Source organism: Triturus cristatus, chromosome 7, assembly GCF_964204655.1.
Source record: "Triturus cristatus chromosome 7, aTriCri1.1, whole genome shotgun sequence".
NCBI lineage: Eukaryota > Metazoa > Chordata > Amphibia > Caudata > Salamandridae > Triturus > Triturus cristatus.
Genome location: NC_140590.1, coordinates 1,547,526,596 through 1,547,538,380, shown reverse-complemented (window position 1 = coordinate 1,547,538,380; position 11,785 = coordinate 1,547,526,596). Strand labels below are relative to the sequence as shown.

The following is an 11,785-nucleotide window of genomic DNA, read 5'->3' as shown; positions in this document are numbered from 1 at the left end:
GGAATTATCATTCACATGTTGCTTCTGTCCACCACATATACTGCATGAGGCATTGGCTCAACCCACATTTCTCATTTTCTCCCTTCACTTTGAGTTACTGCACAAAATTTGTACACGTTCTTCACCTCTGCCTAAAAATAGCTCCTTTAGTTTCAGTGAAAAACGTGGTTCAACTGCGCTTTTTTATTTTATTTTTATATTAACTTTAATTACCATCTATCTATTTTGCTTGCAGTTCGGGCGCCCAGATAGGTGGTGATTTATTGTCTTTTTTTTCAAGTGGCTGTTATAAAGTGTTCAAGTAACATTGTAATATTGCAGCTGCCTGAGATTTGAACCCTTGGTAAAGGGGTGATTTATTCATGTGTCTTTCACAAATATTAATAGTAAAATGCTCTCTATTAAAAGAAAATACCTAGTAAAATAGGAACAGCAGTGATTTTTTTATTTAAAATTTGTATGCAAAAAAATGGCAGTCACACTTAGAAGGCAGCATGTTTTTGTGTATTTTTTGTATCGCACAAGCTTGCAATAAAAAAATGAAAACATGCACCTGGTCGCAAAGGACAGACATATTGTATTTGCCACTGCTTATTACAATTATAGTCTGTTCAATCTGCATGACTTAGGAGAAAGCCAATAGCTGCTTCCCACTTTGCCATATTTCCTACAGTGAGATTGGACAACAGATAGTTTCCAGATCGCCTCTTAAAGAGGTGTGTCTGAAACTGTTCACTAGGGCCAGACTGGCTTATAGGACAGCCAAGCAGTACCCGGAGGGCTGGTCTGAAAGGTCAGTGTGTGGGCCGATTTTTTAAGCCGTTTGTGGCCTGTTTTATAGTCTGCTGGTTGAATTTCCTGATATTATAACAAACACTGCCTACACCAAGCACAGATCCTCGCAAACTTCCATACCTTTCAAAACACATATGGAGCAGGTCTTTACAATTTCAAAACTTCCCCAATTTGCGAACATGGGCTAAATTTTTAGCTATCTAATTCGCTAACGGGGATCACTTTTATTTTGGTGCCCAGGACTATTTTTTGTCTCAGTCTGACTCTGCTGTTCACAGACTTTATGGGATTCTACTTGGATGGTAGTTAAACGCCAGTTCCTGCATTTTGACTAGACTATCAACTCCTAGAACTCTGAAGAAAGGATTGGGGGATTCATTTATGAGCCCTATGTGCCGCCGTTGTGTCACTTTTTGTGACGCACTGGCGCGTAAAAAATGCACCACGTTGCACCCTATACACTAAGTGATACATCTAGGTAGATGCATCACTTTGTAAAGCCCTGCGCTACATTATACCCACATCAGGTATAATGTATTGAGGGTGGGCGTTTCCCCTCAAAACGCCTATCAGATTTCACTGCACCATTTCTAGGTCGCCACTGCATCAAAATGTTATGCCTGCCTCAAAGCAGGCATAAGACTGACACAGGCGCATTTAACATGGGACTTGCCCATGTGTAATGACCCATTGCTGGAGTTGCGTCACTTTTGCCGCACACTTCAGCAATGAGTCATTACTGCACCTACAGATATGTCAGAAATACTGAGTATCTGTAAATCATTGTGACATGGAGCGTCGTACAGTAAATACGGGGCATCCATGGTGTCGCAAGGAGGGTGCACTGAAAAGTGTTGCATTACTGTTCCCACGCAGCAATGCAACACTTTTCAGAAATGAGGCCCTTAATCTTTATAGTGTCCAGTCTGATTGTTTGCATTGATTTTAGACATGTAGGTGTTGTATAGTGGATTTTGATTATGTTACTGGAACCTGGATTTCACATTGTGAGCCTAGGTGCATGATTTATTGTTCACAATTTACTGTGCATATTTTCAACCGTACTGCCCTCTGATTCAGAGGGAGGTGATCCTGTTTGTGTTACAAGAAAGGTTGGTTTCTTTCTTCTGATTGTGTCTCAGTTTCTCTCCTCAACTCTCTTTCATTCCCAGGTGGGTAAAGACAGAGACATTCATCTATTTAAATCCGTGAGTGGACAGATGCACTACTCAATCTTTTTACTGAAAGATCTTGTATATCCTAGTTACCAACATATACATATCTGCATAATATCAAAATTGATGAGCTTTCTCCATATGGGACCCACTGTCTTTCATTTGGAAGGTAAACATCCTAATGTGTACGTACATTTATAGGTCCCACTGTTTCTGATACATAGTTTTCTCTCTCTACCTTTAAACATTCTATTAGAAGAGACAACAGGGAAAGACAACCCTCACTTCTGCAAAGTCCTTACTTCTGCAAGTAATAACATCCTCACTTCAGCAGGTCAAAAGAACACTCTTTTAGCTGACAAATTTGCTCTCAGTAGCTCCTGCAAGCTGACAGATGAGGTGGAATCGACGAAGGTTAAGAAGAAGCAAGGGAGATTTATAGGATCTCTGATTTACACACAGCAGATACAGGAACTAATGCAGGGCCTGGTTTAATTCCAAGCTGTCCTCCTGAACCTTTCATTCCCAGTACTTCTTTACAACACCAACTGAAATTGTCATGTGGGCCAATTTACTTCAACTGTACATGCCAGTAGTTTCCATTTATAATGAATATCTCTACATGTTCTTAAGGTTGTTAGTGAACCTCGATGCAAATTAAGCACTGACCTCGATGAATCTGTGTGGTCCGTCAGCCTCCCAAAACGCATGAGGGGCAGTCTCTGTCAATTGCACATGTGCATGAGAAAAGCAACCAAGTGCAATAAGTGGCCGCTGGGTCCTAGTGCTTATAATTACACCGAAATACTTCAGCCTTTGTGGCTACACACTTCACCTCCCCCCACAAGTGGATGTAGAAAGCTTGCACAACCCCATTTGCCTCTACAGCCATCTGGAATCCTGTATTCCTCTTTGGTATGATCAGCTGCCAGTAAGGGCAAGGGAGAGAAACTCTGAGACTGGAAAAAGAACAGTCCTTCTATCTCTACAATAAGTGAGATTCTGACACTGACTGCCGGGTCTCTGCTGATTGGTGGGTGGAGTGGCAGGGTGCGGTGTTGCGCAAACCAAGGTTAAATAATATCCACCATCATACGAGGCCAATCAGGTACTTCCTTGCTGAGCATAGAAGATGCACAGAGAAAAGAATCACATTTGCATACTCAATCGTGATTTGCAGGAAAAGAAAAATGAATTATTTCGACCTTAAAGAGTGTATATTTTTTCATATCACAGTTGTCTACCTGTACCACAACCTGAAATAAATTCCGAAAAATTTACAATAATTTCAGAAAACTGCATTTGAATAATTCATTTAAAATAAACAACTATCATATTTTTTTTTAACATTTTCATTTAAATGCTGAGAGACACCAATGGCGGCCAGGCTCGCTCCTTGAGGGTTAAGAGTGGCAAATTCCAAATTGACAGACAGTTGTATGTCAGCGTGAAAAGCCGGGCAAGGGGGTTATAGAACTATATTTTCATTTTCTTTAATGCATAATGTTTAACAAGGCGGTGACATTATGGAGTAAAGATAGCCGCCTTACCATTACGGATTTATAGTGCAAAGTCGATTCTCCCTGAAGATATTACCTGCTAAAAGCTATAGGGCTTTAAAAGAGTCAATGGCAGGCGCAGGAGACAACAAACATCATCTTTTCCCTCATGTGCCTTCCTCCATGGCAGCGGAAGCCAACCATATCATCTGTGGTTTGGTGTGGGAGGCAAGGCCTGCCACCACAGAAGCCACAGAACGTGGGCTGATAAGCTTGGATGCTGACACAATCTTGAAACTCAAGCCGGATCCGCGTCGAGGCTTTTATCATCGGCTTGCATCTCGATGTTCTCTGAAATTAGACAAACATTTTATGATCTTTACCATGTGTCCTCTTAAAAAAAAAACACACACAAAATATACAATTTGACACCATTTTTGATATTTTTCGAAGGGCTAAAGTTTTTGACTATAAGTATTTCAGTTTAATGGATAAAATGTATATTTATTAAGCGTGGGGGTGTCATTTCTTTTAGTTGATATTTTATTTATGTTTGATTTTTTTCCACAAACAATTTTAAAGAATTTCCTGTGTTAATAAATCTTAATTGTAAGTGGTTCATATTTTAGCTATTTTGTTATTGAGCACAGAATTCAAGACACCTTGTAAACTGAAGTTGCTTTTAAAAGAAACAGAAAAAGCGTAACAGAAAATAAACATAACTGAACCGATTTGACTAATCTGAGTGTAACATTATGATTGAACATGAAATTATTATTAAAAAGCATATATATGAAGAGGTGTGAGCAGAAACAATCATATATTTGCACTTTAAAGGCACCATATGGGGCCCATAATAAGCACAAAGGGAAGGGGTTAGAGACAGTCGATTGGAGAAGATTAAAAATAAACTTTAAACTTGGAGAGCAAATATATCATGTAAGGAGCAGAATACATGGAAAGATTTGTACTGAAGATGTGCAAAGGAAAAAAGAGGGGCCTAAAATGTTAACCAACAAGTAGAGAGAGGGAAAGAAAACGTTAGGGAAGATCAGAGGTAATGAAAGAGTGAGCCCTCAGCATAATGAAGTATTACTTGTAATTAAGTACATGAATAATGGAGAATTATCTCAATGGTACTAAACAACATTGTGAGCGCAAGAGTGTCGGTTACAGCCATATTGGAGAGAAATGGCAAATTTGGTTGAACAGTGCAAACTTAAATGGGGAATGTGCATGCAGAATCTTTCAGATGCATATGTAGAAAATATAATACAAAGTTTAAACTGCGTCGTGACTGTAGTTTCTTGTGCGTTTCACCCCCAGGACAACCATGTCTCACAAAAATTATTTGAAAGTACAACCTAACCCAGTGTAATGCATGAAATTGACTCTGGTTTTAGAGAATATCAGAATAACCAGCTTTAACAGGATAACTCTCTAGTCCAAATGCAAAATGTACACACAAACCACATTCAAAATATTATAGACTGTCCTTACTACACTCAACCAACACAACTGTGCCAACCAATATTTGGGCTTTTTTGGGGTGTCCGACAGCACCCCCTCTCTAACTATAACAGCACACTTCATCTTCCTAATCTCACCTAGAAATAACAGTTAGGGGCCGATTCCGATCCGGGTCGGAAAGCACTCCGACCGAGCCGGATCTGGAGTGTTTTCCGACTGAGCCTGACCCCTACAGTCTGACCGAGCGAGTACGATGCGCACGTATGCCGTCGGACTCGGTTCGGTCGGACTCACATAGAAGTCAATGGGAGCCAGTTGAATGATGCGTACATGCGCTCCCATTGACTGAATGGGTACGTCTCGAACAAGTGCGCCCCGACAGTGGGTACGCGTCGGTGCCATCCGCACCGTACATGCCTGTGTTGGGGAGACCTATAGGTCTCCCCCTGTGTCCGAGTCGTAGGGCTGCAGGTGTCAGGGGGTCTGACGCGGACCCCCGAAGTCCGACTCCGGGAGCTTTTGCGAGCCGGACACTCCGGCTCACACAGGCTGTCCCACGCGTGCATCGTACTGGCTCGGTTGTAAATCACATCCATTGCATGCCACGGTTAGCTTCCGACCGAGACGTAAGGAGCGGTTCAGACCCGGAAACGACTCGGTCGGTGAATCTCACGTAGCTCGCATCGTACCTGCTCGCTCGTACAGCTGTACGAGTTGGCTGGAAAACACGCGTACGGCTCGTAGTTTTTCCGGCCGGATCGCGTTCAGTGCCCTTCCGACCTGGATCGGAATCGGCCCCTTATTAGAAGAGCTCAACACCATCATGCGCACAGCTTGATACCCAGGTCATATAGAGGGCACGGCTCTGCCAATCAATGGTATTGCCATGCAACAAACTAACTTGCACACTAGAAACACGCTTATAGTATTAGGATAAACATTTCTTGCAAACATCCACCCACATCATCTCATCATAAGACACCGGCCTGCCTTGTGATGCAAGTATACAAAATAAGGGGGTGTGAAATCTTCTACATTTATTTTAGTAATCTCATGAAATTCAAGAAAAAGTTCACATATTTAGGCTCTCAAACTAAAATGTAATTGGCTGTATCTACCCTAACTTTTTAAATAAGTGCTCACCTGATGTATAAAAGTTTCACAAGATACTGGCAGGTGAGTGGTCCAAACAGAAAATGTCTCTTACTGCACCCTTTTTTGTGTGAACCAGCATCCAGCTTGTAACTCAGAAGTCCTTTTTTGTACATGACGTGTGTGCTTGGATAAAACTGAGACAGAAACTTATAGGCCCTCATTACAATGTCGGGTGGTCCCCTACCGACAGGCTGTCAGTGGCGGTCCACCTAGGGCGGTCTGCCTAGGGCAGTGGCCTGACTGCCGTATTACGATGCTGCCAGTAGGAGTGCAGAGGCCGAGGGGAAAGACCACCACCTCTAACAGGCTCAAGGAGTCCGTCTGGACGGTAGTCGGACCCCGTGATACCTGCAATGGGGCGGTGCCTGCACAGGCACCCCCATAGGGATTACAATATTCATTTCCCACAGGCTTTCCATGGAAGTTCCACTGCCATGAAAAGGATGTCAGGAAGGGACTTTGGGGGCCCTTAGCAGGTCCCCCGTCCCCCGTGGGCCTCCGTTATGTGGCTAGGAGAGCACATGTGGTGCCCCACCAAACATCCATGCACCCTGTGCCAGGCACCACCTGGAGCCTGGCACACGGTGCATGGATGTTTAAAAACATCCCTTTTTCTATTGTGGCTTGTGCTGCAGTCATTTTCCAGACCGCAGCACAAGCTGCAATAGAAAAAGGGATGTTTCCGACCACCTACATGGAAGTCGCATCATAATCTGACGAGTGGGACCGCTGACTACTTGCCAGACGGTCCCAATGCCATAGCGATGGCGGTTGGACACTCGTCCGACCGACATCATAATGAGGACCATAATGTGAAAATTTGAGAACTGTCAAAAATTCCTCAAATGTTGTCAACATAATTATAATTTCACATAATCCTAATTTAAAGTACTACTCTAAGGCAGAGCAAAGGACAAAAGATCCCACATAAATTGAGGGATAACTGAAAGTCATTATTAACACTCATCCAAGCATATATAAAATACTGCAGACATAATTTTAGATCAAGGCGCAATACTTTCACACTAATACACAGAATCAATTTTAAATCTCTACTAACCACACACAATGCAACATGAGCAAAAATCCAGCACCATGACACAGTGGTTCTTCCAGGCCAATTGATGGCCTTCACAAATCTACATGAAAGGGACATCTTGGTCTGAATGAGATGCAGGCAATATTTGAGGTGTCGGATGTATGAGGCAGAGATGAGTTTCAAATAAAGATGTATGTTGTCAGCATACAGGTACATTTTTTGCTGTTATCGGTTGTATGACAGAATATCGAGAACAACAATAGCAACATTTCAACATACTAGAATGTTGTGTCAAAAATATAATTTACAAAAATATGTTTTACACGTAAAGTACCAAAATATTCAGTCAAAAAAAGGGTAAGTATATTAAAATAATTCATACATTTAAAACAAATATTTGTATTGGTTTATGAAGCCAAACATGATCATCAGAAGTGTAGCCCAATAGCAATTACATATTGTTGCCAAGAGACTAGCCCAGGCTACCGAAAACATAGAGTTAAGCATAAACATAGAGAAACATACAGGAATGATGCACAAATACCAAATAATAATGAGATATCAAATTTGTAGAGGAAAAATAATTAAATAGTAAGCAAGCAAAAGTTGATACTGGAAATCAATTTGGTGGGAATTAATGGCCGAAATAGTGTGGGTCTGATAGGTATTTTGGCATACAATTTGCTTGCTATTTAAATAATTTGTATTTATACCATAATACATAGAGGGACTGATTTACAAAGGTAAACTTACATGTTTGTGTAAGTTTACTAGGGGTGGGTGGTAAAACTCCAGGAACTGCAGCATGGCAGAGTTTTTCTCGCATGTGGCTCACCAATGTTAAGTTGGTGAGCACAAGCACTAAAAATTGAGCGCTAGGATGAGTCCGGCAAGATTTCTCAACATAGGCGGTCACGGCAGGTCGCTACCATTCACGTTGAGAAAGTTGCAGCTCAAGTAGAAAATCTACTTGAGTGGCAGAAAGGAGCAGCTCCTTCTGGTGCGGCGTGCGTTGCCGTTCACATTAATTTTACAGTGCGGAACAAGCTGTCAGTGCTAAAGATCATCACAACCTGCTAAAATTCTGCGGCTTGCGGAACTCCGCGAAATCTCGATGAGTTTTTATGTAACTTTGTGGGATTCCATGGAGTAAAACTCCACGGGTTCCACCCACCCCTAAATGTATGCTTTTTCAGTATCGAAAAAAACTGCTTTTTAATAGGTTTATGAGTGCGAGATCTCCACAGTCACGGCAGAGAATTCCGCACATAAAAAAATAGGCCTGTCCTCTCTTTTTACCATTCCCACTCCAACATACGCAAAATAGATATGCCATTCCAATTCCAAGTCATTTCAAAAACATTTTTTCAATACTTAACAACAAAAATTATCGAAACACATTCAAAATAAAAATATGTGATTTATAAATAAGTAACATTTAATGTATTTGAAAAAAAAAATACAAAATGTATTTAACAAAAAAAACAATATAGATTCATTTAAAATTGATACACCTACTATCCCAAAACACTAACAAAAATGATAAATAAAACAATAATAACATTAAAATAGTTATTTAAATAGATAATGAAATTAAAACAAATAATAAATATAAAGTGGGGGAGGAGCCTAGCGCGCAACCAAGATGGCCGCGTAGGTGCGAGGCTCCCGAGGACCTCCGCGACCTCCTGAATTAATCCTGGCGATATCCTGTCCTTGTTGAGGGGACTGTGTCGGGGAACCCGAGCTGAGGCGCCACCCGTTTTTCGGGCTCGAATTGGACCCCGGACACCGGTGGGAGCACCGATCGAAGGTTGCGGCCTTCTCCTCGCCGGCCCCCCGGATTGGAGTAGTGGGGCGATCCGGGGACAAAGTGAACAACAGCGGCGGGCAAGGCTGGGCGACTCGCGTACCCCGCACTTTCACTTTCGCTTTTGCGCCCTCCTTGCCCTCAAGCGAGGTAGGGTTGCGGAGCGGGGTGCGGTGGTGTGGTCTTGTCTAAGTGCCCGGCTGACCCGCCGGCTGTGGGTCGACCTGCGGCTCTGTGGTCGCCCCCGCCTCCCCCCGGCGCCCGTGAATTGGTATAGCGGCCCGTTCGAGGAGATTGGCACGACGGTGGGAGAGCAAGCATGTCCACCAAACAAGATGGCGACCGGGCGAAGATGAAGACAACCCGCCGTGGCACGGCGCACCAAGCTAACAGTATGGACCGCTACACTCTCCAGAAGGGTTCTCCGGAGACATCGCGCACATCCCCGGCGGGCCCGACGGAGGCATCTGCTCAGCCTGTGGATCTGACCCTCCGGGACGTCATGGGCGCCATCGCAGAGATGAAGGCCTCGGTGGACCAGCGTTTCGACACCCTAGCGCAAAAAATAGACTCGGTCCTGGTGGATGTGAGCCTTGTGAGGGCAGACTTGTCCAAAACGAACGACCGGGTTGATTCCCTGGCCCACACCGCAACGAGCCTCACGACGGATGTGGTGGCCCTCCAGAAGGAGGTGCGCCGGCTTGGCCAGGCGAGCGCCCTGATGGACCGGCGACTGGAGGATTCCGAGGGTCGGGCCCGGAGGAATAATGTCCGTATTGTGGGGGTGCCGGAGGGACGAGAGGCGGAGGCGGCGGATCTTTTTGTGGAAGAATTGATCCTTACCCATCTCCAGCCCCGGGGGCTGAGTAAGCTTTTTGCGGTGGAGCGTGCTCACCGGGTCCCTGGGGGCAGACCTAAGGCCGGTGCCCCGCCGCGGCCTCTCATTGCCCGGATTTTTAACTTTCGGGACAGAGATGCTATCCTCCAGACCTCCAGGCAACAGGGACCGGTCAAGCTTGACAACATGGATGTGCATTTCTACCCAGACTTTACTCCGGCGGTTCAGAAGCAGAGACAGAGCTTTCTTGGTGTTAAACGTCGCCTACGGGACCTGAACCTTAAGTACTCAATGCTTTTTCCAGCTAAGCTGAGGGTGGAGGTGGATGGTCGCACGCACTTCTTTGACCGGCCAGAGGCGGCTGGGGACTGGTTGGACACTCTGCCTGGAGATCGGGGCCGGGGGGGCGGGGGGGGCGCGGCTGGCGAGGAGGGCCCGCCGGATCAGAATTGAGGGGTGACTGAATAGGCCTTGCTCTGGACGATGTTCCTTCTCCATTTCTTGATTGCATATGTTCCCCTCCTATGGAGGTCGTGCGGGGTCTGTTGGGGGCTTCCCTCCTCCTCTGGGGGACTAGTTAGTTTTTAGCTATGGGGCGACAGGCACACTGCACTTTGGGGGGGCTGTCTGGGCTCATGCAGGGGTGCAGGGAGGGGGGAGTTCTGTTGGGATGGGGGGGTGGGGGGGTGTGTTGTTTGTTTGCACCGCAAGGCAAACCCGCTACTATATTGTTGTTTTTAAGATGCTCTGTGGGGGACGACCGATTGTTTCGACGTATGATGGGGGGTAGGGATTTGACTGTGTTGTCATGGAATGTTAACGGCCTGGGGGATAGGATTAAGCGTGGTGTGGTCCTGCAGTACTTGAAACGTATTTCACCAGATGTTGTCTTCCTGCAGGAGACACACCTTATAGGTAACTCCTTTCAGGCAATGAATCGGCGGGGCTATCGTTTGGCGGCCCATTCTGGCTTCACTTCGGGCTCGCGGGGGGTGGGTATTATGATCAAGAACTCACTCCCGTTGGAGATCGATGAGGTGCGCCATGATGAGAGGGGACGCTACACTGTCCTGGTGGGAAGAATGGAGGGTAGAGTGTTTATTTTGATATCAGTGTACGTCCCGCCCGGGCTACAAGCCACCACATTTGCGGACCTGGGGCACCTCCTCCTGGACCTTCCGAGTGGCCTGCTGGTGGTTGGAGGGGACTTTAATGCGGTAGCTTCTGGGTCTATGGATCGCCATCCCCCCAGGGACCTCCCCCGGGCACAGGCGTGGCTGCCCGGCCTTTTAGACACGTTGGGCCTGGTGGATTGCTGGCGACTAAAGCATCCCGCACAGCGGCAATACACCTTCCACTCGGGTGCCCATGGTAGCCTCTCGCGGCTTGATTACATCCTTGTCCCGGCGGCCCATGCAGGGAGGGTGGGGGAGGTGCGCCATCTGGCGCGGGGTATCTCAGACCACTCCCCATTGCTGTTACATTTCGATGTCTTCCCGAGAGGGGATGGCAGGGTGGCTCCAATCAATGCATGGTATTTGCGCGACCCCACCATTCGTGTCGATTTGATCAAATCCTTACAGCGTTATTTCGACGAGAATGTGGGGTCGGTCCCTTCGGCCATCTCCCTGTGGGAGGCTTTTAAGGTAGTTCTTAGAGGGGAGGCCCTCTCCTTTATCTCCCATGCCCGGCGGCGCGAGCGGGAGGAGGTGACCCGGGTAGAGGCCGAGATTGCAGAGCTGGAGGGTGACCTGGGGAGCGGGGTAACAGATGCCAAGCTGCATGTTCTACACCTAAAGCAGGCGGCCTATCGGGCCCTCGTCGCGGAGGCGGCCAGGGGCCTCAGTCGAGAGCAGCAGGGGCGATTGTATGATGTGGGTGATAAGGCTGGCAAATTGATTGCGTGGTTGGACAAGAGGGAGAGAGCGAGTCGCGTGGTTCCGTTGATTGAGAGTGCGGATGGTGCGTGTGTCACCGAGCCGGAAGCCATTGTCTCCTGCTTTG

General features: G+C 46.0%; 1 protein-coding gene across 1 annotated transcript in view; it reads right to left on the bottom strand.

The window, feature by feature from the left end:
• Positions 1–431: 431 nt before the first annotated feature.
• CCN5 (cellular communication network factor 5) overlaps positions 432–11,785 on the bottom strand; it is a 167,594-nt gene continuing 156,240 nt past the window's right edge. The window contains exon 5 of the mRNA XM_085619336.1: positions 432–3,820. Within this exon, the coding sequence (XP_085475462.1) occupies positions 3,596–3,820 (225 nt within the window). The 3' untranslated portion in view covers positions 432–3,595. The remainder of the gene's footprint in view (positions 3,821–11,785) is intronic.